The 27,790-nt window shown below is 47.4% G+C and overlaps 1 protein-coding gene across 11 annotated transcripts in view; it reads left to right on the top strand.

Moving 5' to 3' along the window:
- LOC135507555 (type II inositol 3,4-bisphosphate 4-phosphatase-like) overlaps positions 1–27,790 on the top strand; it is a 369,267-nt gene that overhangs the window by 325,061 nt on the left and 16,416 nt on the right. For all 11 annotated transcript variants that reach the window (XR_010450671.1, XM_064927063.1, XM_064927060.1 and 8 more), the window contains 6 exons: positions 8,080–8,421; positions 13,504–13,651; positions 21,842–22,017; positions 23,512–23,635; positions 24,915–25,041; positions 26,953–27,093. Coding sequence is in view for 10 of the 11 variants with exons in the window: in XM_064927063.1 (XP_064783135.1) it covers positions 8,080–8,421; positions 13,504–13,651; positions 21,842–22,017; positions 23,512–23,635; positions 24,915–25,041; positions 26,953–27,093 (1,058 nt within the window). In the remaining variant the exon portion in view is untranslated. The remainder of the gene's footprint in view (positions 1–8,079; positions 8,422–13,503; positions 13,652–21,841; positions 22,018–23,511; positions 23,636–24,914; positions 25,042–26,952; positions 27,094–27,790) is intronic.

Here is a 27,790-nt window from a genome sequence, read left to right as displayed (position 1 = left end):
GACTCCTCTCTACCCTCTCTCATCTCAGAGAGGTACACAGACTCCTCTCTACCCTCTCACCTTATAGAGGTAACAAGTTCCTCTCTACCCTCTCACCTCAGAGAGGTGCACAGACTCCTCTCTACCCTCTCTCATCTCAGAGAGGTGCACAGACTCCTCTCTACCCTCTCTCATCTCAGAGAGGTACACAGACTCCTCTCTACCCTCTCTCATCTCAGAGAGGTGCACAGACTCCTCTCTACCCTCTCACCTCAGAGAGGTGCACAGACTCCTCTCTACCCTCTCACCTCAGAGAGGTGCACAGACTCCTCTCTACCCTCTCTCACCTCAGAGAGGTACACAGACTCCTCTCTACCCTCTCACCTTATAGAGGTAACAAGTTCCTCTCTACCCTCTCACCTCAGAGAGGTGCACAGACTCCTCTCTACCCTCTCACCTCAGAGAGGTACACAGACTCCTCTCTACCCTCTCACCTTATAGAGGTAACAAGTTCCTCTCTACCCTCTCACCTCAGAGAGGTGCACAGACTCCTCTCTACCCTCTCACCTCAGAGAGGTGCACAGACTCCTCTCACCCTCTCACCTCAGAGGTGCACAGACTCCTCTCTACCCTCTCACCTCAGAGAGGTACACAGACTCCTCTCTACCCTCTCATCTCAGAGAGGTGCACAGACTCCTCTCTACCCTCTCTCATCTCAGAGAGGTGCACAGACTCTCATCTCAGAGAGGTGCACAGACTCCTCTCTACCCTCTCTCATCTCAGAGAGGTGCACAGACTCCTCTCTACCCTCTCTCATCTCAGAGAGGTGCACAGACTCCTCTCTACCCTCTCTCATCTCAGAGAGGTGCACAGACTCCTCTCTACCCTCTCACCTCAGAGAGGTGCACAGACTCCTCTCTACCCTCTCTCATCTCAGATAGGTGCACAGACTCCTCTCTACCCTCTCTCATCTCAGAGAGGTGCACAGACTCCTCTCTACCCTCTCTCATCTCAGAGAGGTGCACAGACTCCTCTCTACCCTCTCTCATCTCAGAGAGGTGCACAGACTCCTCTCTACCCTCTCTCACCTCAGAGAGGTGCACAGACTCCTCTCTACCCTCTCTCATCTCAGAGAGGTGCACAGACTCCTCTCTACCCTCTCTCACCTCAGAGAGGTGCACAGACTCCTCTCTACCCTCTCTCATCTCAGAGAGGTGCACAGACTCCTCTCTACCCTCTCTCACCTCAGAGAGGTGCACAGACTCCTCTCTACCCTCTCTCATCTCAGAGAGGTGCACAGACTCCTCTCTACCCTCTCACCTTATAGAGGTAACAAGTTCCTCTCTACCCTCTCACCTCAGAGAGGTGCACAGACTCCTCTCTACCCTCTCTCATCTCAGAGAGGTGCACAGACTCCTCTCTACCCTCTCACCTTACAGAGGTGCACAGACTCCTCTCTACCCTCTCACCTTATAGAGGTGCACAGACTCCTCCCTACCCTCTCTCACCTCAGAGAGGTTCACAGACTCCTCTCTACCCTCTCACCTCAGAGAGGTGCACAGACTCCTCTCTACCCTCTCTCACCTCAGAGAGGTGCACAGACTCCTCTCTACCCTCTCACCTCAGAGAGGTGCACAGACTCCTCTCTACCCTCTCTCACCTCAGAGAGGTGCACAGATTCCTCTCTACCCTCTCACCTCAGAGAGGTGCACAGATTCCTCTCTACCCTCTCTCACCTCAGAGAGGTGCACAGATTCCTCTCTACCCTCTCACCTCAGAGAGGTGCACAGACTCCTCTCTACCCTCTCTCACCTCAGAGAGGTGCACAGACTCCTCTCTACCCTCTCACCTTATAGAGGTAACAAGTTCCTCTCTACCCTCTCACCTTATAGAGGTAACAAGTTCCTCTCTACCCTCTCACCTTATAGAGGTAACAAGTTCCTCTCTACCCTCTCACCTCAGAGAGATGCACAGACTCCTCTCTACCCTCTCTCACCTCAGAGAGGTTCACAGACTCCTCTCTACCCTCTCTCACCTCAGAGAGGTACACAGACTCCTCTCTACCCTCTCTCATCTCAGAGGTGCACAGATTCCTCTCTACCCTCTCTCATCTCAGAGAGGTGCACAGATTCCTCTCTACCCTCTCTCACCTCAGAGAGGTGCACAGACTCCTCTCTACCCCTCTCACCTCAGAGAGGTGCACAGACTCCTCTCTACCCTCTCTCACCTCAGAGAGGTGCACAGACTCCTCTCTACCCTCTCTCACCTCAGAGAGGTGCACAGACTCCTCTCACCCTCACCTCAGAGGTGCACAGACTCCTCTCTACCCTCTCACCTCAGAGAGGTGCACAGACTCCTCTCTACCCTCTCTCACCTCAGAGAGGTACACAGACTCCTCTCTACCCTCTCACCTCAGAGAGTTACACAGACTCCTCTCTACCCTCTCACCTCAGAGAGGTGCACAGACTCCTCTCTACCCTCTCTCATCTCAGAGAGGTGCACAGACTCCTCTCTACCCTCTCTCATCTCAGAGAGGTGCACAGACTCCTCTCTACCCTCTCTCATCTCAGAGAGGTGCACAGACTCCTCTCTACCCTCTCTCATCTCAGAGAGGTGCACAGACTCCTCTCTACCCTCTCTCATCTCAGAGAGGTGCACAGACTCCTCTCTACCCTCTCTCACCTCAGAGAGGTGCACAGACTCCTCTCTACCCTCTCTCATCTCAGAGAGGTGCACAGACTCCTCTCTACCCTCTCTCACCTCAGAGAGGTACACAGACTCCTCTCTACCCTCTCTCATCTCAGAGAGGTACACAGACTCCTCTCTACCCTCTCACCTTATAGAGGTAACAAGTTCCTCTCTACCCTCTCACCTCAGAGAGGTGCACAGACTCCTCTCTACCCTCTCTCATCTCAGAGAGGTGCACAGACTCCTCTCTACCCTCTCACCTTATAGAGGTAACAAGTTCCTCTCTACCCTCTCACCTCAGAGAGGTGCACAGACTCCTCTCTACCCTCTCTCATCTCAGAGAGGTGCACAGACTCCTCTCTACCCTCTCACCTTATAGAGGTAGCAAGTTCCTCTCTACCCTCTCACCTCAGAGAGGTGCACAGACTCCTCTCTACCCTCTCTCATCTCAGAGAGGTGCACAGACTCCTCTCTACCCTCTCACCTCAGAGAGGTGCACAGACTCCTCTCTACCCTCTCACCTCAGAGAGGTGCACAGACTCCTCTCTACCCTCTCACCTTATAGAGGTAACAAGTTCCTCTCTACCCTCTCACCTTATAGAGGTAACAAGTTCCTCTCTACCCTCTCACCTTATAGAGGTAACAAGTTCCTCTCTACCCTCTCATCTCAGAGAGGTGCACAGACTCCTCTCTACCCTCTCTCATCTCAGAGAGGTGCACAGACTCCTCTCTACCCTCTCATCTCAGAGAGGTGCACAGACTCCTCTCTACCCTCTCATCTCAGAGAGGTGCACAGATTCCTCTCTACCCTCTCTCATCTCAGAGAGGTGCACAGACTCCTCTCTACCCTCTCACCTCAGAGAGGTTCACAGACTCCTCTCTACCCTCTCATCTCAGAGAGGTGCACAGACTCCTCTCTACCCTCTCACCTCAGAGAGGTGCACAGACTCCTCTCTACCCTCTCTCACCTCAGAGAGGTGCACAGATTCCTCTCTACCCTCTCACCTCAGAGAGGTGCACAGATTCCTCTCTACCCTCTCTCACCTCAGAGAGGTGCACAGATTCCTCTCTACCCTCTCACCTCAGAGAGGTGCACAGACTCCTCTCTACCCTCTCTCACCTCAGAGAGGTGCACAGACTCCTCTCTACCCTCTCACCTTATAGAGGTAACAAGTTCCTCTCTACCCTCTCACCTTATAGAGGTAATAAGTTCCTCTCTACCCTCTCACCTTATAGAGGTAACAAGTTCCTCTCTACCCTCTCACCTCAGAGAGATGCACAGACTCCTCTCTACCCTCTCTCACCTCAGAGAGGTTCACAGACTCCTCTCTACCCTCTCTCACCTCAGAGAGGTACACAGACTCCTCTCTACCCTCTCTCATCTCAGAGAGGTGCACAGATTCCTCTCTACCCTCTCTCATCTCAGAGAGGTGCACAGATTCCTCTCTACCCTCTCTCACCTCAGAGAGGTGCACAGACTCCTCTCTACCCTCTCTCACCTCAGAGAGGTGCACAGACTCCTCTCTACCCTCTCTCACCTCAGAGAGGTGCACAGACTCCTCTCTACCCTCTCTCATCTCAGAGAGGTGCACAGACTCCTCTCTACCCTCTCTCACCTCAGAGAGGTACACAGACTCCTCTCTACCCTCTCTCATCTCAGAGAGGTACACAGACTCCTCTCTACCCTCTCACCTTATAGAGGTAACAAGTTCCTCTCTACCCTCTCACCTCAGAGAGGTGCACAGACTCCTCTCTACCCTCTCTCATCTCAGAGAGGTGCACAGACTCCTCTCTACCCTCTCACCTTATAGAGGTAACAAGTTCCTCTCTACCCTCTCACCTCAGAGAGGTGCACAGACTCCTCTCTACCCTCTCTCATCTCAGAGAGGTGCACAGACTCCTCTCTACCCTCTCACCTTATAGAGGTAACAAGTTCCTCTCTACCCTCTCACCTCAGAGAGGTGCACAGACTCCTCTCTACCCTCTCATCTCAGAGAGGTGCACAGACTCCTCTCTACCCTCTCACCTCAGAGAGGTGCACAGACTCCTCTCTACCCTCTCACCTCAGAGAGGTGCACAGACTCCTCTCTACCCTCTCACCTTATAGAGGTAACAAGTTCCTCTCTACCCTCTCACCTTATAGAGGTAACAAGTTCCTCTCTACCCTCTCACCTTATAGAGGTAACAAGTTCCTCTCTACCCTCTCATCTCAGAGAGGTGCACAGACTCCTCTCTACCCTCTCTCATCTCAGAGAGGTGCACAGACTCCTCTCTACCCTCTCATCTCAGAGAGGTGCACAGACTCCTCTCTACCCTCTCTCATCTCAGAGAGGTGCACAGACTCCTCTCTACCCTCTCTCATCTCAGAGAGGTGCACAGACTCCTCTCTACCCTCTCACCTCAGAGAGGTGCACAGACTCCTCTCTACCCTCTCTCACCTCAGAGAGGTGCACAGACTCCTCTCTACCCTCTCACCTCAGAGAGGTGCACAGACTCCTCTCTACCCTCTCTCACCTCAGAGAGGTGCACAGATTCCTCTCTACCCTCTCACCTCAGAGAGGTGCACAGATTCCTCTCTACCCTCTCTCACCTCAGAGAGGTGCACAGATTCCTCTCTACCCTCTCACCTCAGAGAGGTGCACAGACTCCTCTCTACCCTCTCTCACCTCAGAGAGGTGCACAGACTCCTCTCTACCCTCTCACCTTATAGAGGTAACAAGTTCCTCTCTACCCTCTCACCTTATAGAGGTAATAAGTTCCTCTCTACCCTCTCACCTTATAGAGGTAACAAGTTCCTCTCTACCCTCTCACCTCAGAGAGATGCACAGACTCCTCTCTACCCTCTCTCACCTCAGAGAGGTTCACAGACTCCTCTCTACCCTCTCTCACCTCAGAGAGGTTCACAGACTCCTCTCTACCCTCTCATCTCAGAGAGGTGCACAGATTCCTCTCTACCCTCTCTCATCTCAGAGAGGTGCACAGATTCCTCTCTACCCTCTCTCACCTCAGAGAGGTGCACAGACTCCTCTCTACCCTCTCTCACCTCAGAGAGGTGCACAGACTCCTCTCTACCCTCTCTCACCTCAGAGAGGTGCACAGACTCCTCTCTACCCTCTCACCTCAGAGAGGTGCACAGACTCCTCTCTACCCTCTCACCTCAGAGAGGTGCACAGACTCCTCTCTACCCTCTCTCACCTCAGAGAGGTACACAGACTCCTCTCTACCCTCTCACCTCAGAGAGTTACACAGACTCCTCTCTACCCTCTCACCTCAGAGAGGTGCACAGACTCCTCTCTACCCTCTCTCATCTCAGAGAGGTGCACAGACTCCTCTCTACCCTCTCTCATCTCAGAGAGGTGCACAGACTCCTCTCTACCCTCTCTCATCTCAGAGAGGTGCACAGACTCCTCTCTACCCTCTCTCATCTCAGAGAGGTGCACAGACTCCTCTCTACCCTCTCTCATCTCAGAGAGGTGCACAGACTCCTCTCTACCCTCTCTCACCTCAGAGAGGTGCACAGACTCCTCTCTACCCTCTCTCATCTCAGAGAGGTGCACAGACTCCTCTCTACCCTCTCTCACCTCAGAGAGGTACACAGACTCCTCTCTACCCTCTCTCATCTCAGAGAGGTACACAGACTCCTCTCTACCCTCTCACCTTATAGAGGTAACAAGTTCCTCTCTACCCTCTCACCTCAGAGAGGTGCACAGACTCCTCTCTACCCTCTCTCATCTCAGAGAGGTGCACAGACTCCTCTCTACCCTCTCACCTTATAGAGGTAACAAGTTCCTCTCTACCCTCTCACCTCAGAGAGGTGCACAGACTCCTCTCTACCCTCTCTCATCTCAGAGAGGTGCACAGACTCCTCTCTACCCTCTCACCTTATAGAGGTAGCAAGTTCCTCTCTACCCTCTCACCTCAGAGAGGTGCACAGACTCCTCTCTACCCTCTCTCATCTCAGAGAGGTGCACAGACTCCTCTCTACCCTCTCACCTCAGAGAGGTGCACAGACTCCTCTCTACCCTCTCACCTCAGAGAGGTGCACAGACTCCTCTCTACCCTCTCACCTTATAGAGGTAACAAGTTCCTCTCTACCCTCTCACCTTATAGAGGTAACAAGTTCCTCTCTACCCTCTCACCTTATAGAGGTAACAAGTTCCTCTCTACCCTCTCATCTCAGAGAGGTGCACAGACTCCTCTCTACCCTCTCTCACCTCAGAGAGGTGCACAGACTCCTCTCTACCCTCTCTCATCTCAGAGAGGTGCACAGACTCCTCTCTACCCTCTCATCTCAGAGAGGTGCACAGACTCCTCTCTACCCTCTCTCATCTCAGAGAGGTGCACAGACTCCTCTCTACCCTCTCTCATCTCAGAGAGGTGCACAGACTCCTCTCTACCCTCTCATCTCAGAGAGGTGCACAGACTCCTCTCTACCCTCTCTCATCTCAGAGAGGTGCACAGACTCCTCTCTACCCTCTCTCATCTCAGAGAGGTGCACAGACTCCTCTCTACCCTCTGGGTCATGTTTCAGGGGGTTAGTGGCAGCACGGGGAGAGATGCTCCAGGTGGGTTTCGTTTTACTAACGTATGCCGCATTCATTTGTTCAATCTCATTGGTTCTCTTGTTCGCCTGTTCAAAGGATCTCTGCTCATGTGTCATGTTAGACTGCATGTGGTTTGCTGTGGTAATAGAATTGCTTATTGCGATGCTAACTCAATTATTCCTGAGAGCCCTTATCTATGGTGCCGGAGTACGAGCCGTCTTGGCTCTGGATGATCATCAGCATTCAGCAGCTTGTGAATTTGAGAACAAAGGAGGTAGCTACCCCTCGGAGGCGAGAGGGCTCACCGAGGAGTAATTGAATTGTTTCTTGTTGTTGACGTTGTTGCCGGTGCCTGGCGCCGGCACTGGCAAACACAGTGGGGAAGGCTAGCGAGGAGGAAAGCTAATCTTCCATCACTCCATTTTACTAGCCTGCTACACACACGCACACACACACACGCACGCACACACGCACGCCCACACACGCACACACACACACACACACACACACACACACACGCACGCACGCCCACACACGCACGCACGCACGCACGCCCCCACACACACACACACACACACACACACACACACACACACACACACACACACACACACACACACACACACACACACACACACACACACACACACACACACACACACACTCATCTCATGAACTCATCTCCCTCTCCCCTGTTCTCTGGCACTCTCATTCACCCTCTCTCTCTTTTTCATTCTGCCTCCCTTTATCTCGCTCTCTCCTTTCCTCTCTCTCTCTCTTGCTCTGTCTCTGTCTGTATTTCTCCCTACCTCACCACCCTCCCATCCCACTCATACATCCTCTCCCTCTTCCCTCTGATTTCTTGCAGACGGAGCAGTTTGTGCATGCGCTCAAAGACGAGCTGGTGAAGAGCGCCTTGCTGGCCCTCCACGCTGCACAGCCCGGTTATGTTACGAAGAACCAGAACCAGACCCTGCCAGGCCACCAGGGTCACAGCCACCAGGACCACCCTAGTCCCAGCCAGAGGGGTCAACAAGGCCAGAACCCAGGCCACAGTCCTGGGCAGCCATCGTCTACAGACAGCCCTGTGGTGGTGTGTAATAATGTGGATGGTGGCTCCCAGACGGCTCACAACAGAGAAGACGGGCAGGCTCCTCTGAAGCGCCAGGACTCCATACCGTGCCATAAGGAGTACGACGAGGAGGAATGGGCAAGTCCTGCTGTTTCTATGCCATCCTCTCACTCTGTGTCTGCTCTGCTCTGTCTGTCTGTGGGTCTCAATCTCTGTCCCCCTTCTTCCTCTCTCTCAATTCAATTCAAGGGCTTTAATGGCATGGGAAACATGTTAACATTGCCAAAACAAGTGAAATAAACAATTAAAAAATGAACAGTAAACATTATGCTCAAAGACATTCCAGAAGAATAAAGACATTTCAAATGTCATATTATGTCTATATACAGTGTTGTAACAATGTGCAAATAGTTAAAGTACAAAAAGGAAAATAATCATGCATAAATATCGGTTGTATTTACAATGGTGTTTGTTCTTCACTGGTTGCCCTTTTCTTGCGGCAACAGGTCACAAATCTTGCTGCTGTCATGGTACACTGCTATTTCACCCAATAGTTCATCAAAATTGGACTTGTTTTCAAATTCTTTGTGGGTCTGTTTTAATCTGAGGGAAATATGTGTCTCTAATATTGTCATACATTGGGCAGGAGGTTAGGAAGTGCAGCTCAGTTTCCACATCATTTGGTGGGCAGTGTGCACATAGCCTGTCTTCTCTTGAGAGCCATGTCTGCCTACAGCAGCCTTTCTCAATAGCAATGCTTTGCTCACTGAGTCTGTACATAGTGAAAGCTCACTCACTCTCTCTGTTTGTCTTTCTCTCTGTCTCTCTCTATCGCTCTCTCACTCTCTCTGTCTCTCTCACTCTCTGTCTCGGTCTCTCTCTCTATCTCTGTCTCTCTCTCTCTCTCTGTCTCTCTCTATCGCTCTCTCACTCTCTCTCTCTCTGTCTCTCTCTATCGCTCTCTCACTCTCTCTATCTCTCTCTCTCTCTCTCTCTCTCTCTCTCTCTCTATCTCTGTCTCTCTCTCTCTCTCTCTCTCCCTCTTTGCCAGTGCAAGTCTAAAAGTGGCTGTATCTGATGATAAATAAATGTTAGTATCAGTTCCAGAAGTCTTAAGAAACGGTGTGTGCGCGTGCCCTGCGTGCTAATAGAAACCATGGGGACTCAGTCCAATGAAGCCAGAGCCGACAGCAGGGACTTAGCCGGAGTCACACACTACAATTCCTAATCAGCCATCAAACAACTGTCTGCCTTTGAGAAGAGTTCAGAAACACTCACCTCTGAGACAAAGGACATCCAAACTGCACTCCAACACACACACACTAAGCCATGCTTGGCAAGCCTAATTACTTTCCCCAACAGGCAGAAAGTGAATAAATCAATTAAAAAAGGTGGGTATTATGAGGACAATACGAAACAGAGCAGTTTGGAGGCTTTCCGCTCCAAAGTAGAAAAGCACTTTGAGAGTTTTCTCTTCTAGCAGGTTGCAATTGCCATCGGAAACATACTGTGACCTCCCGGGTTGAGTTTCCTGAGAGTAGAGAAACTCATCATAGTTCTTCTGTGACCGATTTGATTTTGAGACAATGAAAGTTAAAGGCTAGTAGAACTCTGATGATAAGGGCTTTGAACAGCCAACGTCCAATCATACTCAAAGCCTTGTAGTGGCCCAAGGCAGAGATATACATCCATATTTAACATGGTTGATATTATATACTACATTCTATGTTTTGGGATCAAATAGTACCTTGAACATCGTGGTTCGCTAACAGACAGGTGTGGAACGTGGATTGGTCTTCCAGACAGATCACATGGGGCGGCAGGTAGCCTAGTGGTTAGAGCGTTGGACTAGTAAAGGAAAGGTTGCAAGATTGACAAGATAAAAATCTGTCGTTCTGCCCCTGAACAAGGCAGTTAACCCACTGTTCCCCTGAACAAGGCAGTTAACCCACTGTTCCCCTGAACAAGGCAGTTAACCCACTGTTCCCCTGAACAAGGCAGTTAACCCACTGTTCCCCTGAACAAGGCAGTTAACCCACTGTTCCCCTGAACAAGGCAGTTAACCCACTGTTCCCCTGAACAAGGCAGTTAACCCACTGTTCCCCTGAACAAGGCAGTTAACCCACTGTTCCCCTGAACAAGGCAGTTAACCCACTGTTCCCCTGTACAAGGCAGTTAACCCACTGTTCCCCTGAACAAGGCAGTTAACCCACTGTTCCCCTGAACAAGGCAGTTAACCCACTGTTCCCCTGAACAAGGCAGTTAACCCACTGTTCCCCTGAAAAAGGCAGTTAACCCACTGTTCCCCTGAACAAGGCAGTTAACCCACTGTTCCCCTGTACAAGGCAGTTAACCCACTGTTCCCCTGTACAAGGCAGTTAACCCACTGTTCCCCTGAACAAGGCAGTTAGCCCACTGTTCCCCTGAACAAGGCAGTTAACCCACTGTTCCCCTGAACAAGGCAGTTAACCCACTGTTCCCCTGTACAAGACAGTTAACCCACTGTTCCCCTGTACAAGGCAGTTAACCCACTGTTCCCCTGAACAAGGCAGTTAACCCACTGTTCCCCTGAACAAGGCAGTTAACCCACTGTTCCCCTGAACAAGGCAGTTAACCCACTGTTCCCCTGAACAAGGCAGTTAACCCACTGTTCCCCTGAACAAGGCAGTTAACCCACTGTTCCCCTGTACAAGGCAATTAACCCACTGTTCCCCTGAACAAGGCAGTTAACACACTGTTCCCCTGAACAAGGCAGTTAACCCACTGTTCCCCTGAACAAGGCAGTTAACCCACTGTTCCCCTGTACAAGGCAGTTAACCCACTGTTCCCCTGAACAAGGCAGTTAACCCACTGTTCCCCTGAACAAGGCAGTTAACCCACTGTTCCCCTGTACAAGGCAGTTAACCCACTGTTCCCCTGTACAAGGCAGTTAACCCACTGTTCCCCTGAACAAGGCAGTTAACCCACTGTTCCCCTGAACAAGGCAGTTAACCCACTGTTCCCTGAACAAGGCAGTTAACCCACTGTTCCCCTGAACAAGGCAGTTAACCCACTGTTCCCCTGAACAAGGCAGTTAACCCACTGTTCCCCTGAACAAGGCAGTTAACCCACTGTTCCCCTGTACAAGGCAGTTAACCCACTGTTCCCTGTACAAGGCAGTTAACCCACTGTTCCCCTGAACAAGGCAGTTAACCCACTGTTCCCCTGAACAAGGCAGTTAACCCACTGTTCCCCTGAACAAGGCAGTTAACCCACTGTTCCCCTGTACAAGGCAGTTAACCCACTGTTCCCCTGTACAAGGCAGTTAACCCACTGTTCCCCTGTACAAGGCAGTTAACCCACTGTTCCCTGAACAAGGCAGTTAACCCACTGTTCCCCTGTACAAGGCAGTTAACCCACTGTTCCCCTGAACAAGGCAGTTAACCCACTGTTCCCCTGAACAAGGGAGTTAACCCACTGTTCCCCTGAACAAGGCAGTTAACCCACTGTTCCCTGAACAAGGCAGTTAACCCACTGTTCCCCTGAACAAGGCAGTTAACCCACTGTTCCCCTGAACAAGGCAGTTAACCCACTGTTCCCCTGAACAAGGCAGTTAACCCACTGTTCCCCTGAACAAGGCAGTTAACCCACTGTTCCCCTGAACAAGGCAGTTAACCCACTGTTCCCCTGAACAAGGCAGTTAACCCACTGTTCCCCTGAACAAGGCAGTTAACCCACTGTTCCCCTGAACAAGGCAGTTAACCCACTGTTCCCCTGTACAAGGCAGTTAACCCACTGTTCCCCTGAACAAGGCAGTTAACCCACTGTTCCCCTGAACAAGGCAGTTAACCCACTGTTCCCCTGAACAAGGCAGTTAACCCACTGTTCCCCTGAACAAGGCAGTTAACCCACTGTTCCCCTGAACAAGGCAGTTAACCCACTGTTCCCCTGTACAAGGCAGTTAACCCACTGTTCCCCTGTACAAGGCAGTTAACCCACTGTTCCCCTGAACAAGGCAGTTAGCCCACTGTTCCCCTGAACAAGGCAGTTAACCCACTGTTCCCCTGAACAAGGCAGTTAACCCACTGTTCCCCTGAACAAGGCAGTTAACCCACTGTTCCCCTGTACAAGACAGTTAACCCACTGTTCCCCTGTACAAGGCAGTTAACCCACTGTTCCCCTGAACAAGGCAGTTAACCCACTGTTCCCCTGAACAAGGCAGTTAACCCACTGTTCCCCTGAACAAGGCAGTTAACCCACTGTTCCCCTGTACAAGGCAATTAACCCACTGTTCCCCTGAACAAGGCAGTTAACACACTGTTCCCCTGAACAAGGCAGTTAACCCACTGTTCCCCTGAACAAGGCAGTTAACCCACTGTTCCCCTGTACAAGGCAGTTAACCCACTGTTCCCCTGTACAAGGCAGTTAACCCACTGTTCCCTGAACAAGGCAGTTAACCCACTGTTCCCCTGAACAAGGCAGTTAACCCACTGTTCCCCTGAACAAGGCAGTTAACCCACTGTTCCCCTGTACAAGGCAGTTAACCCACTGTTCCCCTGTACAAGGCAGTTAACCCACTGTTCCCCTGAACAAGGCAGTTAACCCACTGTTCCCCTGAACAAGGCAGTTAACCCACTGTTCCCCTGAACAAGGCAGTTAACCCACTGTTCCCCTGAACAAGGCAGTTAACCCACTGTTCCCCTGAACAAGGCAGTTAACCCACTGTTCCCCTGTACAAGGCAGTTAACCTACTGTTCCCCTGTACAAGGCAGTTAACCCACTGTTCCCTGAACAAGGCAGTTAACCCACTGTTCCCCTGAACAAGGCAGTTAACCCACTGTTCCCCTGAACAAGGCAGTTAACCCACTGTTCCCCTGTACAAGGCAGTTAACCCACTGTTCCCCTGTACAAGGCAGTTAACCCACTGTTCCCCTGAACAAGGCAGTTAACCCACTGTTCCCCTGAACAAGGCAGTTAACCCACTGTTCCTTGGCCGTGTTTGTAAATAAGTCTTAACTGACTTGCCTAGTAAATAAAATTAAAATAAACATGCAGATTGACATCTTTCCTTTTCACACACACACATACACACACACACACACACACACACACACACACACACACACACACACACACACACACACACACACACACACACACACACACACACACACACACACACACACACACACACACACACACACAGAGGCCAGGTGCTGATGTTGTGTTTGTCTCCTCTAGGACAGGGTGTGGGCCGACGTGGCGAAGAGCCTCAACTGTGTCATCGCCATGGTGGACAAGCTCCAGGAGCAGGAACCAATCAACAACAACCAGGAACAACCAATCCCTAAGCAGGTCCTGGCTGACGTCATCACCTCCCACAACCCCGGTAAGAGTTTCACCGCTGAATGTGTCGTATATCAAAGAGTGACTCAAGTAAGAGTTAACAGAAAAACACGGCTCTACACCCATAACAATGTCCTATAGCCTAGTCCCAGATCTATTGGTGTTGTCTTGTTGAGATCGCCTACATACAGTTATATAGTCCTGCAATACCAACCAGAAAGACTTCCATAGAGTCCTGGATGTATCTCGATGGCACAAGCTCTCGTCCTCGGTCTTAACTCCTTCTCACCACAGGGTGGCAGTCACGTCCCACGACAGCCAGTTGCAGTATTTGGTCTGCACAAAACCTGCACACACACACTCAGACTCTCAGAAATGACAGAATGAAGCACAGGAGGCTGGTGGCACCTTAGTCGTGGAGGACGGGCTCGGGGGTAATGACCAGAGCATACAGCTAACTACATCACACGCGTGATGCCATTCTATTCGCTCCGTTCCAGCCATTATTATGAGCCCTCCTCCCCTCAGCAGCCTCCACTGGAATTAAGGTAAGAAGGAGAGAGTGCATAAATAACGCAAGGACCTCTTGTTATTCACACCCAGACGTTATCTCCCCTGCATCCAATCAAATCCTCTCTCAGGCCTCTGGTCAGACGAGGGCGTGTCGTGTCTCTACTAATGCCAAGTGGTTGGCAGATTGGTGCAAGCTTAAGCCTGACTGGGCGAAGGTGTTGGCTCCTGTATCAGGATAGTGTGCGTGTGCATGTTGGTGAATCATTAGTGTGTATGAGCATGGCAGCCAATCTAGTGACACGTCTTTGTCCAAACATTCACAGGGAGTAAGCAGGACCTGCAGCATTTTATTAAGGTAGAGAACAGACACAGGGAGTAAGCAGGACCTACAGCATTTTATTAAGGTAGAGAACAGACACAGAGAGTAAGCAGGACCTACAGCATTTTATTAAGGTAGAGAACAGACACAGGGAGTAAGCAGGACCTACAGCATTTTATTAAGGTAGAGAACAGACACAGGGAGTAAGCAGGACCTACAGCATTTTATTAAGGTAGAGAACAGACACAGGAGTAAGCAGGACCTACAGCATTTTATTAAGGTAGAGAACAGACACAGGGAGTAAGCAGGACCTACAGCATTTTATTAAGGTAGAGAACAGACACAGAGGTAAGCAGGACCTACAGCATTTTATTAAGGTAGAGAACAGACACAGGGAGTAAGCAGGACCTACAGCATTTTATTAAGGTAGAGAACAGACACAGAGGTAAGCAGGACCTACAGCATTTTATTAAGGTAGAGAACAGACACAGGGAGTAAGCAGGACCTACAGCATTTTATTAAGGTAGAGAACAGACACAGGAGTAAGCAGGACCTACAGCATTTTATTAAGGTAGAGAACAGACACAGAGGTAAGCAGGACCTACAGCATTTTATTAAGGTAGAGAACAGACACAGGGAGTAAGCAGGACCTACAGCATTTTATTAAGGTAGAGAACAGACACAGAGAGTAAGCAGGACCTACAGCATTTTATTAAGGTAGAGAACAGACACAGAGAGTAAGCAGGACCTGCAGCATTTTATTAAGGTAGAGAACAGACACAGGGAGTAAGCAGGACCTACAGCATTTTATTAAGGTAGAGAACAGACACAGAGGTAAGCAGGACCTACAGCATTTTATTAAGGTAGAGAACAGACACAGGGAGTAAGCAGGACCTACAGCATTTTATTAAGGTAGAGAACAGACACAGAGGTAAGCAGGACCTACAGCATTTTATTAAGGTAGAGAACAGACACAGGGAGTAAGCAGGACCTACAGCATTTTATTAAGGTAGAGAACAGACACAGAGGTAAGCAGGACCTACAGCATTTTATTAAGGTAGAGAACAGACACAGGGAGTAAGCAGGACCTACAGCATTTTATTAAGGTAGAGAACAGACACAGGGAGTAAGCAGGACCTACAGCATTTTATTAAGGTAGAGAACAGACAGAGGTAAGCAGGACCTACAGCATTTTATTAAGGTAGAGAACAGACACAGGGAGTAAGCAGGACCTACAGCATTTTATTAAGGTAGAGAACAGACACAGGGAGTAAGCAGGACCTACAGCATTTTATTAATGTAGAGAACAGACACAGGGAGTAAGCAGGACCTACAGCATTTTATTAAGGTAGAGAACAGACACAGAGAGTAAGCAGGACCTACAGCATTTTATTAAGGTAGAGAACAGACACAGAGGTAAGCAGGACCTGCAGCATTTTATTAAGGTAGAGAACAGACACAGGGAGTAAGCAGGACCTGCAGCATTTTATTAAGGTAGAGAACAGACACAGAGGTAAGCAGGACCTACAGCATTTTATTAAGGTAGAGAACAGACACAGGGAGTAAGCAGGACCTACAGCATTTTATTAAGGTAGAGAACAGACACAGAGGTAAGCAGGACCTACAGCATTTTATTAAGGTAGAGAACAGACACAGAGAGTAAGCAGGACCTACAGCATTTTATTAAGGTAGAGAACAGACACAGAGGTAAGCAGGACCTACAGCATTTTATTAAGGTAGAGAACAGACACAGAGGTAAGCAGGACCTGCAGCATTTTATTAAGGTAGAGAACAGACACAGAGGTAAGCAGGACCTACAGCATTTTATTAAGGTAGAGAACAGACACAGGGAGTAAGCAGGACCTGCAGCATTTTATTAAGGTAGAGAACAGACACAGGGAGTAAGCAGGACCTGCAGCATTTTATTAAGGTAGAGAACAGACACAGAGGTAAGCAGGACCTACAGCATTTTATTAAGGTCGAGAACAGACACAGGGAGTAAGCAGGACCTGCAGCATTTTATTAAGGTAGAGAACAGACACAGGGAGTAAGCAGGACCTGCAGCATTTTATTAAGGTAGAGAACAGACACAGAGGTAAGCAGGACCTACAGCATTTTATTAAGGTAGAGAACAGACACAGGGAGTAAGCAGGACCTGCAGCATTTTATTAAGGTAGAGAACAGACACAGGGAGTAAGCAGGACCTGCAGCATTTTATTAAGGTAGAGAACAGACACAGGGAGTAAGCAGGACCTACAGCATTTTATTAAGGTAGAGAACAGACACAGAGAGTAAGCAGGACCTGCAGCATTTTATTAAGGTAGAGAACAGACACAGGGAGTAAGCAGGACCTACAGCATTTTATTAAGGTAGAGAGAAAGGGAAGATTAATGAGTTTTTTTTCTCTGTGGCGCTGTTCAGGCCGAGGGCTGTGATTGGTCCAGCCAAGACTCCCATTGACAAGGCAGTGTGGGAGTTTGTCTGTTTTGACAGGGACCGGTGGGAAGAGGAAGGGTTGAATGTGTGTATAGTGTGTTTTCAAAACGAGATGAGGCATGATTTGTTTGGCAAAGGGAACCCAGATGTTGAGTGCTAAGATTTTTTTAAATCTGCTTTGTGTGGGGGTGGAGGAGATGTGTGTGTGTGTGTGTGTGCGTACTTGTTTTCAATTTGTGAGTGAAAGAGAGGGAGAGAAAGGGAGCAAGAAAGGTGAGTGTGGGATTAAAGAGATTTGATGAGCTTTTCCTGGCTTTTGTTGACATAAGCAGTCAGTGGGGAAAAAACGATATTAAAAGTTTTTCCACAATGGTGTTCCTCACACCATCACATGTAGGCTTCGTCACAGCATTGGAGCCATGAAAGAAAGGGGGATACCTAGTCAGTTGTACAACTGAATGCATTCAACTGAAATGTGTCTCCTCTGAATCAGAGGGGTGCGGGGGGCTGCCTAAATCGAAGTCCATGGCTCCTGGGGAACAGTGGGTTAACTGCCTTGATCAGGGACAGAACGACAGATTTGTACCTTGTCAGCTTCGGGATTCGATCCAGCAACCTTTTGGTTACTGGCCAAACACGCCTACCCGCCAGGCTACTTCCCGCCCCCATGCAGAATACATAGGCAGCCGAGTTCCTTTAAAAAAATGGAATCCATGGACAACACTGCCCCCTATTGACCATCACTTGTCCCAACATCACAGTGCGGTGGCCTCCTGGCATAGCCACGGGAAGTAGTTTGGGGTGCGCTGAAGACATCTTTATTGTCCGTCCATTAATACAGGACTAGTAAAGGCCCACTACACTACTTTTGTTATAGAAGAAAAGCGGCCTAACCCGGACGACGCTGGGCCAATTGTGTGTCGCCTCATGAGCCTCCCGGTCACAGCCAACTGTGGCAGAACCTGGGCTCAGACCCAGAATCTCTGGTGACACAGCTAGCACTGCGATGCAGTGCCTTAGACCACTACTCCACCCGGGAGGCCCTCTTTTGCACACAGTTTGATAGAACTCGGCAGGTAGGTTGGCCCAAACATCTTGGAGAACTAACCACAGTTCTTCTGTGGATTCAGGCAGCCTCAGGTGCTTCTCTCTCTTCATGTAAATCCCAGACAGACTCGATGATGTTGAGATCAGGGCTCTGTGGGGGCCATACCATCACTTCCAGGACTCCTCGTTCTTCTTTACGCTGATAGTTCTTAATGACTTTCACTGTATGTTTGGGTTCGTTGTCATGCTGCAGAATACATTTAGGGGCAATCAGATGCCTCCCTGATGGTATTACATGATGGATAAGTATCTGCCTGTACTTCTCAGCATTGAGGAGACCATTAACTCTGACCAAATCCCAAATTATCCCAACTCCATTTGCAGAAATGCAGCCCCAAACTTGCAAGGAACCTCCACCATGCTTCACTGTTGTCTGCAGACACTCATTCGTGTACCGCTCTCCAGCCCTTCGGCGAACAAATTGCCTTCTGCTGCAGCCAAATATTTGACTCATCAGTCCAGAGCACCTGCTGACAGCTTTCTGCACCCCAGTTCCTGTGTTTTCGTGCATAGTTGAGTCGCTTGACCTTGTTTCCACGTCGGAGGTATGGATTTTTGGCCGCAAGTCTTGCATGAAGGCCACTTCTGACCAGACTTCTCCGGACAGTCGATGGGTGTACCATGGTCCCACTGTTTTCTGTCAATTCTGAGCTGATGGCACTGCTGGACATCTTCCCTTTGCGAAGGGAAGTAAACATGATGTGTCTTTCATCTGCTGCAGTAAGTTTCCTTGGCCGACCACTGTGTCTACGGTCCTCAACGTTGCCCTTTCTTTGTGCTTCTTCAAAAGAGCTTGGACTGCACATCTGGAAACCCCTGTCTGCCTTGACATTTCTGCCTGGAAGAGACCTGTCTGCCTGGGAGAGACCTTGCTGATGCAGTATAACTACCTTGTGTCCTGTTGCTGTGCTCAGTCTTGCCATGGTGTATGACTTTTGACAGAAAACTGTCTTCAGCAACCTTACCGTAGTTGAGTTTGGCTGTTCCTCACCCAGTGTTATTCCACCTACACAGCTGATTCTGTTTCAGTTAATGATTGTGTTTCAATCTACATATTGAATTGATGATCATTAGCACCTGTTTGGTATAATTGTTTAATCAGACACCTGACTATATGCCTACAAAATCCCTGACTTTGTGCAAGTGTGTCTACAAGAATTGATGCTGGTATGAAGGCAAAAGGTGGTCACACCAAATATGGATTTCATTTAGATTTCTCTTCTGTTCACTCACTTTGCATTTTGTTAATTGATAAATATAATCTATTAACATGTCTATTTTTGAAAGCATTCTTACTTTGCAACATTATTTCACATCTGCTAAAACTTTTGCACAGTACTGTGTGTTTTCTAGTTTCTTGAAGTACTTTGCCAAATGCAACTTATTTCTTAGTAAAAACTGAAATGGTCTATTCATTCCTTTTCCATTTAATAGACGTCTTATCCAGAACAACTTACAGTAAGTAGTGAGAGCTTCCATTTTCATACTTATTTTGTGCTGGTCCCCCGTGGGAATCAAACCCACAACCTTGACATTGCAAGCACCATGCTCTACCAACTGATCATCACAAACCACTTGATGTCTCAATGTACTTCATGTCTGTATTCTGCATTGTTTTTCTTCATGGTGATGGAAAGTCAACAGGTACAAACCTAGATGACCAGCCTATGTACAATACAGTAATGTACATTTACATTAAGTGGTTTGTAAGGATGGTAAATTAGTACTGCACAAAAATGGGTTGTTTTTCCATGTTATTCCATGTTAATTTGAAGGTAGGCCTTGAAATACATCCACAGGTACACCTCCAATTGACTAAAATAATGTCAGTTAGCCTATCAGAGGCTTCTAAAGCCATGACATAATTTCTGGAATTTTTCAAGCTGTTTAAAGGCACAGTCAACTTAGTGTATGTAAACTTCTGACCCCCTGGAATTGTGATACAGTGAATTATAAGTGAACTAATCTGTCTGTAAACAATTGTTGGAAAATTACTTGTCATGTAGAAGTTGATGCCAAAACTATAGTTTGTTAACAAGAAATTTGTGGAGTGGTTGAAAAACGAGTTTTAATGAGTCCAACCTAAGTGTATGTAAACTTCTGATTTCAACTGTATATCAGTCCACTACGGAGGTCCATATCAGTCCACTACGGAGGTCTATATCAGTCCACTACGGGGGTCTATATCAGTCCACTACGGAGGTCTATATCAGTCAACTATGGAGGTCTATATCAGTCCACTATGGAGGTCTATATCAGTCCACTACGGAGGTCTATATCAGTCCACTACGGGGTCTATATCAGTCCACTACGGAGGTCTATATCAGTCAACTATGGAGGTCTATATCAGTCCACTACGGAGGTCTATATCAGTCCACTATGGAGGTCTATATCAGTCCACTACGGAGGTCTATATCAGTCCACTATGGAGGTCTATATGGTCGCTAATAATAGTAAAGGCCCAGTGCACTACTTTTGTGAGAAAAATATATTTTCAAAAAATTCTATATTTTTGTATTAATATATTTAGCTTTATTCATATTTTGAGGGGTGTGGGGGGCCTCCTGGTCAGCTTTAGTCTGTCAAGCCAGACAATCTCTTATCCTTTCACGTCTATGAAAACAGTCAGTCTGGAAATGGACCAGGAGACATGGAACAGTGATTATGAAACACCAGCTTCTTAGGTTCATACTGCAGTATCCAACAGGCATTATGAAACACAAGCCTATTGGGTTCCTACTGCAGTATCCAACAGACATTATGAAACACCAGCCTCTTGGGTTCATACTGCAGTATCCAGCAGGCATTATGAAACACCAGCCTCTTGGGTTCCTACTGCAGTATCCAACAGGCATTATGAAACACCGGCCTCTTGGGTTCCTACTGCAGTATCCAGCAGGCATTATGAAACACCAGCCTCTTGGGTTCCTACTGCAGTATCCAACAGACATTATGAAACACCAGCCTCTTGGGTTCCTACTGCAGTATCCAACAGACATTATGAAACACCAGCCTCTTGGGTTCCTACTGCAGTATCCAACAGGCATTATGAAACACCAGCCTCTTGGGTTCCTACTGCAGTATCCAACAGGCATTATGAAACACCAGCCTCTTGGGTTCATACTGCAGTATCCAACAGGCATTATGAAACACCAGCCTCTTGGGTTCCTACTGCAGTATCCAACAGACATTATGAAACACCAGCCTCTTGGGTTCATACTGCAGTATCCAACAGACATTATGAAACACCAGCCTCTTGGGTTCATACTGCAGTATCCAACAGGCATTATGAAACACCAGCCTCTTGGGTTCCTACTGCAGTATCCAACAGGCATTATGAAACACCAGCCTCTAAGGTTCACTCCACTTGACCACTACATTCTCAAACCTCACTAAAACTGGATGGACTTTCTGCCTTGACCCCTACCTTGACCCCACTGATGTTTGATATATATTTGCTTCAGATAAGTTTTGAATCCACAATTGTTTCTAAATTGGAGACCCTAGAAGCTAAACAAACTATCTAAACTATGAACAAATAATTTAGATGCAACTAAATTAGATATGTTAGAGCTGCAACCAGCTGCAAAACATTTCTCAAACATTTAAACAAACCACTGAAAGGGTGTTCAGTCCTTGGAGAACATACCGTAACTGAAGTTTTGAAACAATCTTCAAGATGGCAACCTAACATTTTCATAAACAATTCTCATCGTCTTTAATGCTGATGCATTTCTAGGCTCCTTAATCAGCACAACTAAAGATGTAGAGAAATCAGGACACATGAAGATTCCAACATAAACTGTGTAATATATGGTTCTCATGTCTTCTCCTGTCATGTCTCTCTCTATGTTGCAGAAGGGGATTGGCGGGAGCAGCTCTGCCCTCTGGTGGTGAGGTTGAAGGAGTGCGTCGCAGAGGTGGTGGTGCGGGCCAGGAGGGCCATGACCTTCGTCCTGCTGCAGGAGGCGGCCTGCAGCATCCCCCAGGGACTGTTCCTCAAGCAGAGGAGGGATGTGGTCTTCAGTCAGGCGGTAGGTGGCCACCTGTGAAATGAGGACTCCACTTTGGAAACAGCCTATAGATATTTGTTGCAATTGATTTGTCATGTCGAGGCTCTTTAACCAATGCCAACGTTTTTCAGCTGTTAGGAAGCTAGTTATGATGTACAGTATCAAACCACCATTCAACGGCGTGTGTTTGTTTACATAATTTACACAAGAGATTAGTTAGCATTTCACTGACTATGTTTCTACTGAAACACTGCTCCTAATCCTAACATAATGCAGTAATTGGAAGTGATCCAGCAAGTCTTTGAAACTGATCTGGCAGCAGCTCAGACTACTTGCAAGAAGATGACATTCAGAGATTGTTTGAATTACCTTGTGACCTAGATAAACAGGTCATTTATCAGCTGATAATGCCTTAGGATGTCATAATGTTCCATACATAATCTCTGCAGCAGGGGGTCAACTCAGTCCACAGTTGGGCGATAGGCTTTTGTGTGAATTAGGGCTGAACCCCATTAGTTGACTGGAATGACATGGACCTCTGCATTTATTTTTGGCCAAGTGTTTCTGTAATTACACAAAGACAAATATAATTGTGCCCATCTCAGTGAACTAATCCATTGCGAAGGCCTAGACTAAAAGCCAATTTATGTTTGATCTGAAAATGTGGTCGGAGGCTCCATATGGAAGGTGTGAGGCAATTGTGGAGCCTCCAGAGGCACGCAGAGGCCAAGTCAAGCTCTGTACCACATCGCCATGCACCTCTTAAATGTTGTAACAATGCAGAGGGCTTTGTATAGCTCTGCATTGACATGATTGGTTGACGGTAGTTGGGGCAGGTACATCCTGTATAAACACAATCTCAGTTCCTTGACAACGTCCTTCACAACAGCTCTTCACTGCTCCGTGAAGCTCAAGAAGTATGAATGCCCTGATTTCTGCAGAGGCCGTATCACAGTAAATGCTGCATTGCCAATGCAGACGTCGGATTGACCATGCAGAACCCAGATGCACAATGCACTTCAGAATGAGCTGTCTCCTGTCAATTTGTACACATTCATTTTTCACAACTTCATTGTGTGTATTTTTTATCTGCGAAAGCCAGCAGGAGCGAGAGAATGGTTGGGTCAGGTTAAGGTTTTTTTCTCCTGGTTATCTAGATCTCTGGCTCCCTCTTGAGTAATTTGTGTGTTATTTAATCAAACAGTAAGCTTAAAGCATCTGACAAGCTCAATGCATATAGTTGATTTTATTGAAAACGCATATTTTTGGGGGCGGGGACTGCCCTAGTGTGAATGCCTTACCCATTTTCGCAACTGGATACAAAGATAAAAAATATATAAATGATGATGATGTGTTTTTTGATTGAACCCTGACGATGTGCCGTGTTGCTTTTTAATTGAATCCTGTGTGTGTGTGTGTGTGTGTGTGTGTGTGTGTGTGTGTGTGTGTGTGTGTGTGTGTGTGTGTGTGTGTGTGTGTGTGTGTGTGTGTGTGTGTGTGTGTGTGTGTGTGCAGCTAGCTGCGTTAGCGTGTGGTTTCGTCATGAGGCTATACGCGGGGATGGAGGATAAGGGCTTCCTCAGGCAGCTCCACCTAGTGGGCCTGGTGGCACAGTTTGAAAGCCTGCTAAGCACCTACAGTGAGTACTCTAGTAGGGTCAAAGGTCTACTGTCTTACACACTGATCTAAGGTATGTTTTTGCATTTACACCCCTATTGAGGGAAGGTAAGCTCATCCGAGATCTGTGTCTAAGGGTAACTTTTACCTAAAGGATTACCCAATTTGAAAGGTCCTTCAAGATTAACAAAGAGTACAGGAATTTGTATAACATGCTTTTATACAGTAACGCACAATTAGTAAAGAAGGTACCAATTGATAATTGTTTGTACCATTTGTCATAATTGTGCATTACCATGATAGAATGTGTAATGCAGTTTAAAACCATTATATTTCCATGATCCACTTCTATGCCATTGTATAAATTAGGCAATACTATGGTATTATTTAGGTGCATGGCAGTACCATCATCCTTCTAAGCTAAACCCACGGTACATTTCCATGATTCAGATCTATACCATAGTATAAATTATGCAATACCATGGTCATATTTAGGTACAATGGTAATTTCATGGTTGTACCATCATACTTCAAGGTTAAAACCATGGTACATTTGCTGAGATTAAGACTGTACCATGGTATTAGTGAAAATACAATAGGATTAACATGGTTATGAATGAAAGTACCATAGTGGTACCATGGTACATTTTTGTAAGGGATAGTTTGAAGGCATGTACTGCAGAAAGATTATCTGGTTACATTGGAGACTGCCTGATTCACTGACTAAAAGTCTCATCAAAGAGAGAGAACTTCTACGATCAAGATAAGATTTTTTTTTAAATGCCTCAGAAGATAACAAACCACATTTCATGAAGTTACTTTCTTCTGAACTTGTTTATATTACTTTCTAATATGTCAAGCTAGTTTACAGAGTAGCTAGCTAACTAGCCAGCTAGCTTTGTAGCTATGAATTGTTAATCTTCCATTGTTTAGCGAAGTAGCTAGCTGGTTGATGTTTTCCTTCTGTAACCAGGACAGATTTAAGTAACAATCACCTCCCTAAATGCTGTTTACATTGATATCCATACTGAATGAAGCAGTTATGGACCTCATGGGCACCCTTAACTTTTCACTTAATTTAAGAGGGAACTCACCTTAAAATGATTTGTGCAATTGACTTAAAGTTAAGGAAACTTTAAGGGAAATGATAAGGGGAAATTAACTTAAGTTGTTTTATGCAACTGGGCCCTCTTGCCCGTTTTGTTGCCCAGTGTATTTCTCCTACTATGACCCGAACAGATTGTCTACTTCAAGTGAACAGGAAGTAACCTCTAATTGACTAATTGGTGTTGCTGTTACAGGTGAGGAGATTGGCATGCTGGAGGACATGGAGGTGGGCATCTCAGACCTGCACCGGGTGGCTTTCAAGATCACCCAGGCCAAGACAGACAACCCCTGTGACCTGCAACCTGTAGTCATCGGCAGGCGGTGAGACTCTATTACCCAGCATCCTTTAACCAGTGGTTTTGTCATTACATGGGAGATTACATAGTGTGAAATATTTTATTTTTTTGAGATCAGCTTGGGGACTTCATACATCATATCATACTGTAATACATTATTATTGATCCAACTTGGCAAATTGTTTTAACAGGTGTATCAGGTGTATAGCTTTTCCTATTCTCTCTTGGACAGATCTCAGTAAACATAACTGGTAGCGAGAAATGTGATGGGTGGAATAATGAGTAGCAGTGGTTCCTGTGTTTGGGTTTTTCATCACTGGTTATTTGGACAAATCATGATTTCGCAGGTGTTAGCCTATTTCAAATTTAGAAAGGGGAGTGCGCCTCCCGGGTGGCGAAGTAGTCTAAGGCACTGCATCGCAGCACTAGCTGTGCCACCAGAGATTCTGGGTCTGAGCCCAGGCTCTGTCGCAGCCGGCTGCGCCCGGGAGGCCCATGGGGCGGCGCACAATTGGCCCAGCATTGTCCGGGTTAGGGAGGGTTTGGCCAGAAGGGATATCCTTGTCTCATTTTGCACTAGCGACTCCTGTGGTCGCCAGGTGTACGGTGTTTCCTCCGACACATTGGTGCGGCTGGCTTCCGGGTTAGATGTGCACTGTGTCAAGAAGCAGTGTGGCAAACAGTGCGGCTTGGTTGGGTCGTGTTTCGGAGGACGCATGGCTCTCGACCTTCGCCTCTCCCGAGTCCGTACAGGCGTTGCAGTAATGAGACAACTACTAACAATTGGATACCACGAAATTGGGGAGGAAAATGTTGTTGTTTTTAAATAATGGGGAGGGCACATTTAGCCTGTAACTTTCAAATAGAGAGGGTGGAGCTCCCCGTTCTGGTTCCGCTCCTCGTTCTAGCATCTCTTCTCTTAACACGTATGGACCCAGAACTTAATCGAGCAGCTGACCAATTACATGAGACTTTAGTTCTGGGTTAACCGAGATTAGCTTTTCCAATTTCACCAATTCTACCTACTGATTGAGGTGGTGTAGATGGTAGTCTACTTATTCCGAAAGCAGTAGACATACTGCAACGAATTTGGGAGGTAACCAGGGTTGAAAAGTCCTTAAAAACATTTATTTTCCATCTGACAATAATGAATAGGTTAGCTTCCACATGACTTACAGTGAGCCATTTCCTGTTATCCAGGCTAATCTACTTCAAGTCGATTGTAAAAAATAAAACAACTGTATTTGATTGGTCGTGACTTTGAGTCAAAAGTTAAACACATAGGCAACAAAGCCTATATCAATAAAGATTATTTGTGTTAGGAGCTTTTCTCATCATGACACTAAAAATATTGTATAGCAGATCATCAAAAAAATCCAGGTGAGACATTTGGTTTTCATTATTTCGTTATTTGGAAATATCCCACTGAAGCCCGACTGTGTTTGTTTAAACAACTGATCATGTATCCCGGTAACGGGAGTTGCAACACATTTGTCTCAATGCTGACGTGTGCTGTTAACCAGTAAACCTGTCAGATGGGTGATAAATAGTGAAGAAATACTATCAGACCAATCAGTGCCATGTCAAGGCCCAGTGAAAGTTGTGTGGACATCACGTCATCCTACTTACTGTCACTTCAGACTCCACCAAGTCTCTGTTCAGGCTTGTGCTCAGATTTGACGTGTTAAAATAATGGGTGTGAAGTGCTTCAACGTTGGTATGTGATGCTTTCATGTCCATGCATATCAAATCTCTGTTTACACTTTCTCTTTCACCCTTCGCTCCTCCCTCCCTGCCTCTCTCCTGCCTTTGTTCTTTCCTTCTTTCCTTCCTAACTTCCTTCGTACCTCCAACTCTCTCTCTCTTTCCCCTCCTCCCATTCTCCCTTCCTCTCCCTCTCTCCTTCCCTCTCTCCCTCCCGCCGACCTCCCTCCAGCGACCATTATACTGTAGAAGTACCATTACCACGGCTGGCCTTCCAGACGTTACCCCATGAGATCAAAGAGGGCAAGGTGGTGCAGGTTTACCCGGTGCTCTTCAACGTGGGAATCAACGAACAGCAGACAATAGCAGACAGGTACCGGAACACTTTTCTCTTTTTGGATGAGATAATGTTGTCTATAGTCATTTCCCATCATGCTCCCAAGGTCATTGTCACCCAGTGTAACGTTATCGCCTTTGGAGCATCGAATAGGATTGTTTCTATCCAGCCAGTAAGCCTGGTTTGAGACAAGATATCGTGGCCATGATGTTAGGCTCACATTCAGAAAGAAACTGTGTTAGTGGTCACTTATTGCAATCATTTCAAGACTGCCAGACCTAAGTCACTACTGGAATGCACACAATCAGTCTCCCTGACCCGCAACTTGTACTTTCATTGTGGAGGGGTCTGTGGATCTGTCTCCATCCATTAGGACATTGCTCACATGTGATATCTCAGACTTGGGTGAATGATGCGCCATGCCATAGAGATCCGGCATTTACAAAATCACACTGATGGCCGTAACCGGGGGTTCCTTAGTAATCAACTGACATTCCAAACTCAACAAGCATGTCTCCTGTTCTGTCATAAAATGTGATTCATATATGCAGCCTCTCATGACCAACACGTTTCTCATAAGGACCTATAAGGTCCCCCCCCCCATTGGTTTTTCTGCTAATTAGACTTTTTCCCCCACCAAGCTTTGAACAAGCATATCTCCCATTATGACCTATATAATTTCAGTACTTAAAATTTAATGATGCAATAATTGTCACTAACTGACATAAGAAGG

The sequence above is a fragment of the Oncorhynchus masou genome, chromosome 21, assembly GCF_036934945.1.
Source record: "Oncorhynchus masou masou isolate Uvic2021 chromosome 21, UVic_Omas_1.1, whole genome shotgun sequence".
NCBI classification, from domain to species: Eukaryota; Metazoa; Chordata; class Actinopteri; order Salmoniformes; family Salmonidae; genus Oncorhynchus; species Oncorhynchus masou.
The sequence above is the reverse complement of the archived record's forward strand: the minus strand, read 5'-3'. Positions and strand labels throughout refer to the sequence as shown.